The sequence below is a fragment of the Scyliorhinus torazame genome, chromosome 5 (assembly GCF_047496885.1).
Source record: "Scyliorhinus torazame isolate Kashiwa2021f chromosome 5, sScyTor2.1, whole genome shotgun sequence".
Taxonomy (NCBI): domain Eukaryota; kingdom Metazoa; phylum Chordata; class Chondrichthyes; order Carcharhiniformes; family Scyliorhinidae; genus Scyliorhinus; species Scyliorhinus torazame.
Genome location: NC_092711.1, coordinates 198,636,405 through 198,652,212, shown reverse-complemented (window position 1 = coordinate 198,652,212; position 15,808 = coordinate 198,636,405). Strand labels below are relative to the sequence as shown.

Genomic DNA, 15,808 nt, shown 5'->3' with positions numbered 1-15,808 from the left:
TACTGCAGGACCTCAGGCCCCTTCCTGCCTATGTCGTTAGTACCAATATGTACCACTACCTCTGCCTGTTTGTCCTCCCCCTTCAAGATGCCCACTACCCAGTCTGCGACATCCTGGACCCTGGCACCAGGGAGGCAACATACCATCCTGGAGCCTCTTTCACGTCCACAGAAGCGCCTATTTGTGCCCCTGACTATAGAGTCCCCTATTACTATTGCTCTTCTGCACTTTGTCCCTCCCTTCTGAACATCAGAGCCAGCCGTGGTGCCACTGCTCTGGCTGCTGCTGTTTTCCCCTGATAGGCTATACCCCCCGACAGTATCCAAAGGGGTAACAACCACAGAGGATTCCTGCACTGACTGCCTGCCCCTTCTGGTGTTCACCCATGTCTCTGCCTGCACAGCTGTCACTGTGCGTCGGTGGTGGAGGGAGTGAATGTTTAAGATGGTGGATGGGGTCGCGGCAGGCTCCTTGAGTGCTGTTGGAGTTACACTCATCCAGGCAATTGGAGAGTATTCCATCACACCCCTGACTCTCATTTTATAGCTGATGTACCTGGGTCAAACGTTACCTGTTATCTAAGAGACTGAACTGAAACATAAATACAGCTCCTATATTTACTGTACTGTCTTGCACATTTCAGGGATCAGAGTGGAAAAGTCAAACACTACACAGTGTGTACAACGCCATCCAACCAGTACTACCTTGCGGAAAAACACACCTTCAATTCAATCCCAGAACTGATCAACTATCACCAGCACAATGCAGCAGGTATGCCCAGCGAAACCTCTGAGGAAGAGGAGAGAGGGTGAGCAGTGGGATCTCCCTCATATCACTGTATCAGTGAGGTCAGCAGAGGCCAGAGATTGAGTCTGCCTCCTTGCTGCTCTGTTAGTTGAGCATTGGGCAGTGTGTTTACCCAGTGAGGCACTCCAAAAGCAGTTGTTATAGTAGGTGAGTGCTGACCCTGTGAATCTGAGCCGGTTTGCACTATCTGGAAGATGTTGAGCAAGAAATTAGGTTCATTAGTGTCGGATTTTGGCATTTACGAGTGCACTGATCAATGGCATTGGGTGCGCACACATACTATGGGGTGGGTGAATTGCGCTGAACCCCGATGAGGTTAGGTGTTTGCATATGCATTATGAATTTCTGCTGTAAGCATGTAGAACAAGTCGATCATGACCACAGTCAGTGTCAATGCTCAGTTGATGATAGCGGTGATGCTTTGGAGTTCAACTCGTCAACTATCGCCCTCACAGCTTTGCACAGTTCAGGAGCAGGAAAGCCCCACCTCCACTGTCCCCAGCAGCGGTGTTTACTTGTAGACCCCCCCCCATTGACCCGCTCACATGGCTGTACCTCTCCCATTTTCTCAATCATTGGGAAGATCAGCTCTCAATACATCCACATAACACTCTCCAGCCATAAATCCCTACCCCCCCAACCCGACTTCCCTCCATTTATCACAGCATTTCTGCATCATTTCGACAGCACCCTCACCTCCACCTCTGAATCTCTCATTCTGAATGAAACTCTTTCGCTGGCCATGGCTGTTCCCTGAGTCTGGCCCTCATCTTCATCCTTTTATGTTCAAGAGACACAGGCTTAGAAGGTTATTACCGGTAACTGCTTCAACCATTCAAAGCCAGATCTGGTTGGGCCACTCAAGGCGCTAGGCCACTTGGATCAAACACTCAGCTGCTACAACTGCTCATTATTCCAGGAATATTCTGGAATGCAAAGATAACCCCCGGTTCTTTTCTTTATTGCAAAACATTTTCTTAAACCCACCTTCTTCCGTCTCCTCCACCCTCACCTCCAAGCGTGAAGAGTTCATAAAATCCTTTGTCAAATATCTAGACAGTCAAATTAGCTGCCTCTGTTGTGTCCCTGTCTTCCACAAGCCCATCGGGCTATTAAATATCTTTTAAGGCTCCCTCTTGCCCTATACCTGAATTCCTACCTTTCTCCAGTTTCTCTCCCACCTCCTCATGTCCTCTCCAAACTTGTGTTTTCCATGAGCCCAACTCCTGCTCTCTCAATCCTTTTCCCACTGAACTGGTGACTATCTAAATTCCCTTCCTGGTGACATTAGTAATGGTTAACTCTCAGGTTCTGTCCACCACTTGTTCAATTCTGTCATCACTACCTCTCTGTTTAAAAACTCAGGGCGGGATTGTAGCCACCCCACGCCGCCGGGAAACTCGCAGGCGGGGATGCGCTGCCGGCGGCAACAGAGAATCCCAACGGCTGGAGAATTCTGGAGCTAACCTTTGACTCCACCTTCCTTGCAAACTACCATCCAGTTTACAACCTCCCTTTTCTCTCTGAAGTCCTTAAATGTGCCAGTTCACAAATATGTTCCCAGCTTTCCCAGAACTCCTTCCACATCAGATTTTTCCTCACCTGGTTCCATTCTTATCCATCCAACCATAGCCAGAGAATCACTGCAATAGTTTCACTTCCTGCTCCTGCACCATTACCTCTGGTGTGTCCCTTTGCAGACTGTAATGAATTGGCCATAATGGCAGCAGTCTGAGCTTGCACTGCAGCACTCACACACTGGGTCGCTACTGCCTATGCTTCAAAGCAAGCTGGGACATCAAGCAGCAGATGCTATTTCCTGGTTTTGTTTGAAAGTGCTGCCGTAGAGTTGGCCATCGCTTCCATATTCCAAGCTTGGCACAAAGCCCTGTGTCACATTGATCCTGGACTCCTTCACTTCCCTTGACATTGAGCTGAGATTCTTGGGGTGGCGGGACTGACGTATGAGTGGTTGTGTCCATAGAATTTATAGAATTTACAGTGCAGAAGGAGGCCATTCAGCCCATCGAGTCTGCACCAGCTCTTGGAAAGAGCACCCTACCCAAGGTCAACACCTCCACCCTATCCCCATAACCCAGTAGCCCCACCCAACACGAAGGGCAATTTTGGACACTAAGGGCAATTTACCATGGCCAATCCACCTAACCTGCACATCTTTGGACTGTGGGAGGAAACCGGAGCACCCGGAGAAATGGGAGGATGTGCAGACTCCGCACAGACAGTGAACCAAGCCGGAATCGAACCTGGGACCCTGAAGCTGTGAAGCAATTGTGCTATCCACAATGCTACCGTGCTGCCCACTAGGTCCGTTACGATTGTATTCGCTGGGGCAGCAAGGGCGGGGCAGTGGTTAGTATTGCTGCTTCACTGCGCCGAGGACCCGGGTTCGATCCCGGCCCCGGGTCACTGTCCGTTTGGAGTTTGCACATTCCATCCATGTCTGTGTGGGTCTCACCCCCACAGCCCAAAGATGTGCAGGGTAGATGGGTTGCCCACGCTAAATGGCCCCTCAATTGGACAAAAAAAGAATTGGGTACTTTAAATTTATAAAGAGAAAAAAAGGATTGTATTCGTTGGGGTTCAGAAGAATGAGGGAGGGTCTCATCGAATACTATAAAATTCTACCAGGCCTAGACAGGATAGGTGCAGAAAAGATGTTCCTGATGTTGGGGGTGTCCAGAACCAGGATTCACAGCCTGAGGATACAAGGTAGAGATGGGAAGAATTTCTTCACCCAGAGAGTGGTCAGCCTGTGGAATTCTCTACAACAGAAAGCAGTTGAGACCAAAACATTGAATGTTTTCAAGAAGCAGGTAGATATAGCACTTGGGGCAAAGGGGATCAAAGGATATGGAGTAAGACGGGAGCAGGCTATTGACTTGGACAATTAGCTATGATCATAATGAATGGCGGAGCAGGCTCGAAGGGCCGAATGGTCTCCTCCTGCTCATTTTGTCTAGTTTCTATGTTTCTAGCAGCTTCCCAATGCACCAAGCATCACATTGGCATTCTAGGCTGTCCCATCAAAGTCTTCTGCAGAACTCTTGACCACACCCTCCGCTAGGCTGTTATCTGCACTATCCTTGTCCCCTGCCCTGGAGATGAGAATTTCAATGGGTCAGGCTGCAGATGAAGGGTAAAATAAAAGTAAAATACTTTTATGCTGGAAACCTGAAATAAAAACACAAAGTGCTGGAAAAACTCGGCCAGTTTGGCAGCTTCTGTGGAGAGAGTAAGTGTTAACATTTCGAGTCCAATATGAGACCCCTGTCCAGCCTTTACCACCTCCATTCCGGGAATTTAATTCCAGCGGGGTGGCTTTTTAATGAGTATGCATGGATGCAAATGCATGCAAATAGGTTTCCCCACATTGTTTGTTGGGAAACTCGACCCGACTTTAACCTGCCTTGAAAGCCGAGAGATCAGAATTTGCACAGTTTATCCTGTCTTCGGGAAACAGGGGCGGGATTGTCTGTTGCCCGACGGCGATATTGTAATCGGCGATCGGGCGGAGAATCGACACCGACGTCCAAAACGGGGATGGTGCCGGTTTGACGACGGTCAGCCATGCTCCGCCACCCTCCCAAATGGCGTCATCGAGTCACGCTCCATTGCAACGCCGTTGCCGAAACATCGGCAGGCCCTCCCATGATGCTCCGCCCCTGTGGGCCGAGTTCCCGACCACGCGGGACACATGTGGTCTCTGCGGTCGGGAACCTGGCGTGGCGGTTGTGAACTGTGTCCAGCGCCGCCACACTCAGCCGGGATCCTTGCCACTGGCCGGGGGGGCTTCCACAAGGGCTGGTGAGACTGGTGGGCCTGTGGGGTCGCATTTGGCAGGTCGGGTCCGCACACAGCCAGGGCCATGTTGTACGGTGTGACCACCGCAGGTCGGCGCTGTGTGCATGCACGGTCAGGGACCCAGCCATTCTCCGGTCGTTTTCGCCACAGGAGCCAGGGGTTTTGCTCGGCACCGTGGCTAGCTCCTCAGCAGTTCCGGAATCCGTGAGGGTTCGGCGCCGATTCTTTCTTCGTAAAACGCTAGCGAATTCTCCGTTCGAGCCGGCACTTGACCGCTGAAATGGAGAATCCAGCCCCAGATTTTTGCCTCCTGCCAAATGAAGTGCAGCAGCCTGCTATGATTCCTGCCACTGACAGGTGCACAAATTCCACCTTGTGGCTCTGGAGGGCCACTTTTCCCTTTTGAATGCAGTATATCCCTCTCCATTTCCACATCTTCACCTGGCTCTCTGGTTCAGTATTAGAAAACCTTGGAGCCTGCTCTTTCTCCTGTTGTACCTTCCCTCACTCCTTCCCAGGACAGATTCTCTTTGACCACAACCTCCAATAGCTGCTCCAGCCACAACGCACTCTCTGTTTAAGAGGAGCGGCCTTGATTTAAGCAGTGTGGGCTGGCTTTAACCGGTACCAGACACTCATGACGTTGACCTCCTCAGTGACGTGTTCAGCCAATGAACAGTGTTGTTAGCACTGGCTGCACACCGAGATCATTAATAGCAATCAGTGGGCAAGGGGCAATTGTGCATCACGATCCCCAAGTCAATTTCCAATTGAGCTGCCAGTGTATCGCCCTATACTTTATTAACAGATTGCCTTTATTCATCCATTGTAGGGCTTGTTACCAGGTTACGGCACCCGGTGTCACAGCAGAGCAAGAAAGCCCCAATGACGGCTGGATTTGGTTACGGTAGGATTTGGTTTTTGCATAATTTGGGCATCGTTAGGATTTGTTTATCACATTGCATAGAATTGGAAAGAATATGCAGCACAGAAACAGACCATTCAATCCAACTTGTCCATGCCTCGGTTGTACTCCACCCGAGCCTCCTCCTCATCTAACTCTGCCTGCATAAGCCCATAGTTACTTCTCCCTCATACATTTATCTAAATTCTCCTTGGCTCCATGAAAAATCGTCACCTCACCCACTCTCCACAGTAGTGAGTTCCACATTCTCACCACTCTCTGGATAAAGATGTTTCTTCTGCGTTCCCGACTGGATTTCTCGGTGACTATCTTATATTGACGGCCTCTAGTTATGATCTTCCCCACACAAGGAAACATTCTGGGCAGGATTCTCCATCTGCCAGCCCCGGTTGCAGCACACCCCCGCTGGCAGCGGAGCCCTCTGTTTCGGCAGCCGGCCAATGGGGTTCCCATTGTGGCCAGCCCACGCTGTCGGGAAACCCACGGACGTGGGTACGCTGCCGGCAAAGCGAGGATCCCACCGACGGAGAATCCGGCAGTCTGTCTTTGCCCACTCCACCTAAACTATTCATAATCTTAAATACCCTGCACCTCTGTCAGATTACCCCTCAACCTTCTCTTTTCAACAGATAGGAGACCCGGCCTGTTCATCCTCTCCTGCTAGAATAATCTTGTAGTTGTGGCATCATTGTTGTAAATATTTCTTGCAACCTCTCCAGTGTATCTTTTCTATAACGTAGCGGGCAGAATTTTATGCATTATTCCGAGTGTGGTTCAAACATGTTTCATTCAATGCAAGTTTCACATAACGTCTCTACATTTCAAATTTAACCCTTTGAAATAAATATTAGTGATTGGTTTGTTTTTCTAGGGCCTCATTAACCTACATTGCTACTTTTAGTTATTTGTATATTTCCCTTATTTGATCCCTTCGCTCCTCCATCAAGTTTAGGTTCTTATTTTCCTACCAATATGTGGAGGTGAATTCTCCGCCGGTGGGATTCTTCGTTCCACTGGCAGCACACCCCCACCCACAGGTTTCCCCGCGACATCAGGTGGCTACATTGGGAAATCCATTGGCCGCCAGTGGGAATGGCGAAACCCCCTGCATGCATTAACATCTCATTGACAGGCCTGACCTGATAGCCTCAGGCCACCCACGATGCTCCGCCTCCGCCAGGCGGAAGTGACGATGACGCGCTTCACTTGTGGTATTTACAATCGGACACAGGCACCGTGGCTGCTGACGGGGAGAGGAGGTAGGTGATATCCCCAAAAGCGCAATGGTAGGCTGACATTTGTGCCGCTAGCTGGAGGACATCTGCCAGGGCCGAGGGGAGTAGCGGGGGGTGACCAGCGGCTGGGCCATGGGCTCGGGGTATTCCCCCAGGACCAGATTTTCTGGGCACAGACCGGCATTGCCACGGCCTACAAGGCAGCCATCTGGCTGTGCACCCCACTGAGTGCCCACTGTGGCCCATAGATGCTCAGAGCGCCATGGACGTTTGTGTGCCCGAAGCGTTGCCCCACTGCAGGGGCAGCAAGGAAGCCATGGTGCATGCCTCGACCGGCGAACTCATGTATCATGGCCATCGGCACCCACCCTGGCACACTGCCCCTCGCAGGACAGAATCCCGCCAGCGGCACCATCAGCTAGGTCACCCCGCAGGACCACCGGCTGCCACCAAGTCCTGCCTGCCCACTGTGCCGCTTCCCCCATCCTGGTCCCAGACAAGTAGGCACAACCGGTGCGCTGCACATAGGACCCACAGCAGACATCAGCTACGGTCCAAAAGGTGCCCAACGCCCTGGCTGAGCCCTACCCATCGGACCTGTTCGCTCGCAAGCCATCAAACGGTCGGAGGCACACTACGCACACCCCCCACTCCCCACAACCTGGTGCCACCCAGCTTGTGGAGTATTACAAGGTCCACCGAAGGAGGACCCCCACAGTAAACCCCACAGGAGGTCGCAATACAGGGGCCACAGAACATACCGCTGGCATGGGTAGTACCAGCCATCGGTACCCCTGCCGGCAGGGAAGAGTCGCGGGATTAGAGACCCCGGTGCCGGGCACCAACAGGCCAGGGGTGCAGTGCAGAGGGCAAAGTGTCAGGGGGAACGGCCGGGAATGTGTGGGCGGGAATGTTGTGGGGCGACTCTAATGCCCGGCAACCACGGCCAGCCTGGGCCCTCTCCTGATGATTGTGGGACAGCTTTCCTGTGGAGACATAAAGAGGACATGTTAGCTGCACGTGTGGTTCACCGCAGGTGGGGGCTGTGGGGGGGGTCATGGTTAGGGAGGGGGGTTGGGGTGGGGGGAGAATATTTTGTGGGAGTGGGCAGCTTGGGCGCGCCAGGGCATGGCATGGTGCTGGGTGGGGGCGGTGCCAGGTGCAGGCTCGTTGGGGAGCAGGTGCGGGGGCGGTGCCAACTCACCCGTGCGGCCCAGTGTAGGTCGTTGACCTTCTTACGCCGGTACCTGTCATGATATGCAAACATGCAGCTAATGAACACATAGAATAGGACACGCCCAATAAGCAGCCAGGACACTCAGGGGTGATATCTCACTATAAGAGGGATGAGGCACTCACACCCCATCTCTTCCCACAGACCAACATCTACAGAGTGAGACAGGGTGTATCCTCAGCATCACACCCCAGCACATGTGTTATGGGTCAGAGTTTAGAGAATCCACAATTTTTAATAGATTGTGGTATGGGGAGCACACGGCTCACTCGACAGGTATGGAATAGCAGAAAATGGACCAGTGGTTTTTAAAACAAAACAATGTTTATTCTATGAACTCAAGTTAACCTTTTTAAAACAAACATTGAATTTCTTAGCAACCAGTAAATCAAATACACCCCCCAAAGAATACAACACTAAGTAACCTGTATGCTGTTCTTTCAACATCCAAAAGACTTAACAAACCTCCAAATGGGAGCACATTAGGGTTTACATTCAAGACTGAAAACATTTATAATTCTTCTGAATTCACCAAATGATTAAGAGATCGTCCTTCATGGCAGAGATCAACAGCAGTGCTGCTCACAGACACACCCAAGCGTTCTCAAAATGAAACTGAAAAAGCAGAAGTAGAGCTCAGCTCCACCCACACTCTGACATCACTCCAGTAACATGAGCAGCTCTATTTCTTAAAGGTACATTTCTTAAACACCCATTTCTTAAAGGGTACTCTCACATGCCACATGGCTTAGGGCAAGGCTAGTTCAGTTAGACTGAGTTACTACATTTAGATTAACAGAGAGTCAAACTCATTGAGAACTGTGCTAATAGTTCAATAAAACACATTGAACTCACTTCAAAGTCTGGAGCATCTTTTACTCAAAACTGCATCAAGTGGTAGCTTGTGTTATTCCAAATTACAGAACACAACAGTACCGGTTCTCCTGGTCATGCTTCCCAGGCTGACAGCCACTGCAACTCATCCCAGGTGGCACAGACTGCACTGTGACTCACCCGCCGGGACCCTCGGGGGAACAGGACATCCCTCCTGGCCTGAACCCCATCTAAGAGCCTCCCCAGGTCAACTTCGGTGATATCACTGACTCCATGATCAGAGACCAAATCGTTTTTGGAGTTTGCTCTGATCCTCTGAGAGAGCAGTTACTGAAGATCAAGCATATGACCCTGCCAGTCGCGATTGAAACATGCACAGTGCATGAGCAAGCTAAAAATCGCAATGCCCAGTACAAAACGGCAGAAAATGATAAACAAGCCTTTCACGAGGCAGAGAGTGTGCAGGCCATCTCCTGGATGCACCGCGTCAACATTGAGAAAGCGGCTATTTCGGGCGCTCTTCCCGGGGCCCGACGCATTCGCGATGCAAACGGGATAACGAAGCGGCCGAAACCCTGCACTGCACAGGTGCAGAAGTCTGAGAACCGCACTGCACGTGTGCAACGACGCACGGAGGGTCAGGACGCCGACGTCATGACTTGTTCGAACCGTGGCACCGCCCATTTAAAGAAACACTGCCCTGCAAGAGGCAGACGCTGATTAAAGTGTGGGAAGCCAGGCCACTATGCAGCCCTGTGCAGATCTGCACCACCAGTCAGGAGCCAGCGCTCCCAATTCCGACAACGGCGCATCCGGAGTGTGCAACAACGCCAACAGGATTCTGATCCCGGCAGTGCAACGGATCCAGATGATGAACGCCTGGACAACGCCTACCGTGTGGGCATTATTACAACGTGTGAATATGCCACACCAGACACATCGCAAGTCCGATCTATCCTAGTTGTGGATTCCGAGGACGAATGGTGAGCAGTGATGAAGGTCAACCACTGCCCATCCAGTTCAAGCTGGACACAGGTGCCTCTGCCAACCTCCTCTCACAGGCAGACTTTAGACGCATTAAGAAGCCCCCCAAGGTCCTTGCAGCTGCCTGCAAGCTCCTGGATTACAATGGGAATGCCATCACGGCACAGGGATCCTGCCATCTGCACGTATCCAACCGACACACACAAGCACGGTTACGCTTTGAAACTGTTAAGCCGGACAGAGCATCCCTACTAGGTGTAAACATTCAAAGGGTTTACACCACGATATCCTCCCGTGTGGATCTTCAGGCCGTCATCGATGACATCCTTGCCCAGTATCCAGATGTGTTTAACGGGATGGGCACGCTGCCGTATCGATACAAGATTCTGCTACGACCTGATGCCAAGCAAGTGGTCCAGCACTACGACGTGTCCCTGCTCCACTGAGAGAGCGCCTGAAGGCACAGCTCAAGGATCTTCAGCAAAAAGGCATCATATCCAAGGTCACCGAACCGACTGACTGGGTCAGCTCGATGGTGTGCGTAAAGAAGCCTTCGGGGGACCTGCGCATCTGCATTGATCCCATGGATCTCAATAAGAATATCATGCGGGAAGACTACCCCATCCCAAAGCGGGAGGAACTCACGAGTGAGATGGCACACATGCGCTTCTTCACCAGATTGGATGCATCACAGGGATTTTGGCAAATCCAGCTGGAAGAGTCCAGCAGAAGGCTCTGCATCTTCAACACGCCTTTTGGCAGATACTGCTACAATCGCATGCCATTTGGCATCATCTCGCCATTGGAGATATTCCATCGCATCATGGAGCAGAAGGCATTGAAGGGATTCGTGTGGACGTGGATGACATCATCATATGGTCCACGACCCCTGAAGAACACGTGTCCCATCTCCATAAGGTATTCCGCCGATTACATGCCAACGGCCTAAAGTTAAACAGGTCCAAATGTTGTTTTGGCACTGTAGCGCACAAAGACTCACGAGAGACGAATAGAGATGAAGTCGATGAGGCTTTATTAAGCGTGACTTGTTCCCTGCAGTTCAGCAACAGACTGGCCTGCGGGGGAGAACTCCTGGTTCTTATACTCCGCCTTCAGGGTGGAGCTAGAGATCAACAGCCAACCAGGACCCGGGATCTGTCAGCCAATGACATCACGGCTTCACAGTCCCACATGACCCCTAATGCATACTACCACATTCACCTCTTGTTAAAAATGAACCCGGCGGGGTGGTGTTTCGCATGGTGGTAGGGGTTTACAAGGCTGGTCCTGGGAGGAAAAAAACATTTGCATGTCATCACAGTGCTCTACACTGGGCTATGTACAGGGTTTTTTGTTTTGAACTATTTACAGTGTTCGTAAGAGGGAAAAAGGGAAAAAAATTCTCGTTAAAGTCCACAACATTCTAGTGTTACACCGATGCCACAAGTCGGTCGGGCGGTCTGTTCGTCCTTGTCGATCGCCTCAGCCTCGGTGGTGGTGGTGCTTGTTCCAGTGTTGTCGTCTCCGGGAGCTTTACGGTTTCTGCGTCAGCTTCACTTCTGGTCGGACCTGGGAGGAGGACCGATCCTCCCGGGAAGGGGGCTGTCGCGGGGTGCGCCAGTGGCAGGGAGGCGGTGATAGGTGTCGAGGGGGTGTGCGTGTTGCCGGCGGGCGCCAGATCTCGCAGGGAGACCGTGTCCTGTCGGCCGTCGGGGTACTCCACGTAGGCGTACTATGGGTTCGCGTGGAGGAGGTGAACCCTCTCGACCAACGGGTCCGACTTGTGCGCCCGCACATGTTTCCGGAGCAAGCTGGGTCCTGGGGCCGCCAGCCAGGTCGGCAGCGACGTTCCAGAGGAGGACTTCCTGGGGAAGACAAGGAGGCGCTCATGAGGCGTTTGGTTAGTGGTGGTACACAGTAGGGACCGGATGGAGTGGAGGGCGTCCGGGAGGACCTCCTGCCACCGTGAAACTGGGAGATCCCTGGACCGTAGGGCCAGTAGGACGGTCTTCCAGACCGTGCCGTTCTCCCTCTCTACTTGCCCGTTCCCCCGGGGGTTGTAGCTGGTCGTCCTGCTCGAGGCTATACCCTTGCTGAGCAGGAACTGGCGCAGCTCGTCACTCATGAAGGAGGCTATGTCGCTATGGACGTATGCGGGGCAACCGAACAGTGTGAATATGGTGTTAAGGGCTTTAATGACTGTGGCCGCTGTCATGTCAGGGCAGGGCATGGCGAAGGGGAAATGGGAGTACTCGTCCACCACATTCAGGAAGTATGTGTTGCGGTCGGTGGAGGGGAGGAGCCCTTTGAAATCCAGTCTGAGGCGTTCAAAGGGACGGGAGGCCTTGATCAGGTGCGCACTATCCGGCCTGAAAAAATGCGGTTTGCACTCTGCGCAGATGTGGCAGTTCCTTGTGACTGTACGGACCTCCTCCACGGAGTAGGGGAGGTTGCGGGACTTTATAAAATGGTAGAACCGAGTGACCCCCGGGTGGCAGAGGTCCTCGTGGAGGGTTTGGAGACGGTTAATTTGTGCGTTAGCACATGTGCCGCGGGATAGGGCATCGGACGGCTCGTTCAGCTTTCCGGGACGGTACAAGATCTCATAGTTGAAGGTGGAGAGCTCGATCCTCCACCTTAAGATCTTGTCATTTTTAATTTTGCCCAGCTGTGCATTATCGAACATGAAAGCTACTGACCGTTGGTCAGTGAGGAGAGTGAATCTCCTGCCGGCCAGGTAATGCCTCCAATGTCGCACAGCTTCCACTATGGCTTGGGCTTCCTTTTCCACTGAGGAGTGGCGGATTTCTGAGGCGTGGAGGGTTCGGGAGAAAAAGGCCACGGGTCTGCCCGCTTGGTTAAGGGTGGCCGCTAGAGCTACATCGGAGGCGTCGCTCTCGACCTGGAAGGGGAGGGACTCGTCGATGGCGCGCTTCGTGGCCTTTGCGATATCCGCTTTGATGCGGCTGAAGGCCTGGCAAGCCTCTGTCGACAGAGGGAAGGTCGTGGTCTGTATTAGGGGGCGGGCCTTGTCTGCGTACTGGGGGACCCACTGGGCGTAATATGAAAAGAACCCCAGGCAGCGTTTTAGGGCTTTTGAGCAGTGAGGGAGGGGAAATTCCATGAGGGGGCGCATACGTTCGGGGTCGGGGCCTATTATCCCATTGCGCACTACATATCCCAAGATGGCTAGCCGGTTTGTGCTAAAAACGCACTTGTCCTCGTTGTATGTGAGGTTCAAGGCTTTAGCGGTCTGGAGGAATTTTTGGAGGTTGGCGTCGTGGTCCTGCTGATCGTGGCCGCAGATGGTTACGTTGTTGAGATACGGGAACGTGGCCTGCAACCCGTGTTGATCAACCATTCGGTCCATCTCTCGTTGGAAGACCGAGACCCCGTTTGTGACGCCAAATGGGACCCTTAGGAAGTGGTATAATCGCCCGTCTGCCTCGAAGGCTGTGTACTTGCGGTCACTTGGGCGGATGGGGAGCTGATGGTAGGCGGACTTGAGGTCCACGGTGGAGAAGACCTTATATTGGGCAATCCGATTGACCATGTCGGATATGCGGGGGAGAGGGTACGCATCTAGCTGTGTGTACCTGTTGATGGTCTGGCTATAGTCTATGACCATCCTTTGCTTCTCCCCTGTCTTTACTACTACCACCTGTGCTCTCCAGGGACTATTGCTGACCTGGATTATGCCTTCCTTCAGTAGCCGCTGGACTTCGGACCGAATGAATGTCCGGTCCTGGGCGCTGTACCGTCTGCTCCTAGTGGCGACGGGTTTGCAATCCGGGGTGAGGTTTGCAAACAAGGATGGGGGCTCAACCTTGAGGGTTGCGAGGCCGCAGATAGTGAGTGGAGGTATTGGGCCGCCGAATTGGAAGGTTAGGCTCTGCAGATTGCACTGGAAGTCTAATCCCAGTAATGTGGGCGCGCAGAGTTGGGGAAGGACGTAGAGCCTGTAGTTTTTAAACTCCCTCCCTTGCACCGTTAGGGTCACTATGCAGAAGCCTTTGATCTGTACGGAGTGGGATCCTGCAGCTAGGGAAATCTTTTGCGCACTGGGACGGATGGTCAAAAAACAGCGTCTTATCGTGTCGGGGTGGATGAAGCTTTCTGTGCTCCCTGAGTCGACCAGGCATGGTGTCGCATGCCTGTTGATCAGCACCATTGTTGTCGTCGTCTGGAGCGTCCGGGGCCGTGCTTGGTCCAGCGTCATTGAGGCCAGACGTGGTCGTAGTGCTTCAGCGTCTTCCTCGAACCCCGTGGAGCCGTCGATGCTGTGGTCCATTGTTGCCGTCCAAGATGGCGGCGGGGGTGAACAAAATGGCCACCCCCATGCATCGCACATGGCTGGGGGGGTCACAAGATTGCGGCGGGGGTGGACAAAATGGCCACCCCCATGCGTCGCACAGGGCTGGGGGGTCCCAAGATGGCGGCGCCCCTCCTCCCCTCGTGGTGGCCGGGACCCAAAATGGCGGCGCCTGCGGGTCGCACATGGGGCGCTGGGGGGGGGGTTGGGGAGCGTTTGAAACGCGCAGGACTCCTTGTTCTCCGGGGACAGCGGTGGCCGGGTCCCAAAACGGCTGCGCCTGCGGGTCGTACATGGGGCGCTGGGGGGGTTGGGGAGCGTTAGAAATGCGCAGGACTCCTTCTTCTCCGGGGACAGCGGCGACCTCCCTGGACCGGCACACAGCCGCGAAATGGCCCTTTTTTCCGCAGCTCTTGCAAATCGCTGCGCGGGCCGGGCAGCGCTGCAGAGGGTATTTCGCCTGGCCGCAGAAATAGCAGCGGGCTCCCCCGGGACGACTTGGCGTCTGAACCACGCAAGCCTGTGGGGTGGGGGGGGGGTTTGTCGCGACGGGGGTCCACGGAGCCCAAGGGGCTGCCTCGCGGTCGGGGCCGTACGCGCGGGCGTTTTGCGCGGCCACATCTAGTGAGGCTGCAAGGGCTCGTGCCTCTGAGAGTCCTAGCGACTCTTTTTCTAAAAGTCTTTGGCGGATTTGGGGAGAGTTCATACCAGCCACGAACGCATCGCGAATTAACATGTCCGTGTGTTCAATCGCATTTACCGGCGGGCAGCTGCAGGCCAGTCCCAAAATTAGCAGCGCGGCGTAGAATTCGTCTAGCGATTCTCCGGGACTTTGCCGTCTCGTTGCGAGTTGGTAGCGTGCGTAGATCTGGTTTACTGGGCGAACATAGATGCTCTTTAGTGCTGCGAACGCCGTCTGGAAATCTTCTGCGTCTTCTATGAGAGGGAAAATTTCCGGGCTTACCCTCGAGTGCAGGACCTGTAGTTTCTGGTCTTCTGTGACCTGGCCGGGGGCCGTTCGGAGGTATGCTTCGAAACAAGTCTGCCAGTGTTTAAAAACTGCTGCTAAGTTCACTGCGTGGGGGCTGATCCTCAGGCATTCCGGGATGATCCTGAGCTCCATAGTCCTTTAAGCACGCTTAATAAATTGTAGCGCACAAAGACTCACGAGAGACGAATAGAGATGAAGTCGATGAGGCTTTATTAAGCGTGACTTGTTCCCCGCAGTTCAGCAACAGACTGGCCTGCGGGGGAGAACTCCTGGTTCTTATACTCCGCCTTCAGGGCGGAGCTAGAGATCAACAGCCAACCAGGACCCGGGATCTGTCAGCCAATGACATCACGGCTTCACAGTCCCACATGACCCCTAATGCATACTACCACAGGCACATCGACGCTCAAGTTCCTAAGTGACCATATCTCACAGCATGGTGTGCGCCCGGACACAGACAAAATATAGGCCATCGAGGCGATGAAAGTCCCCGAGGACAAAAAGACGGTGCTGCGCTTCTTGGATATGGTCAATTTTCTGGGCAAGTTCATTCCAAACATGGCCACACACACCACGGCCATACACAACCTGGTAAAAAAGTCAACTGCCTTTGAGTGGAAGGCGGCACACCAGACAGAGTGGCTGGAGCTGAAAGCCTAGCTCA

General features: G+C 53.1%; 1 protein-coding gene across 1 annotated transcript in view; it reads left to right on the top strand.

The window, feature by feature from the left end:
* Positions 1-15,808, top strand: part of btk (Bruton agammaglobulinemia tyrosine kinase) — a 141,124-nt gene that overhangs the window by 76,800 nt on the left and 48,516 nt on the right. The window contains exons 10-11 of the mRNA XM_072504968.1: positions 644-771; positions 5,462-5,536. Of these exons, the coding sequence (XP_072361069.1) occupies positions 644-771; positions 5,462-5,536 (203 nt within the window). The remainder of the gene's footprint in view (positions 1-643; positions 772-5,461; positions 5,537-15,808) is intronic.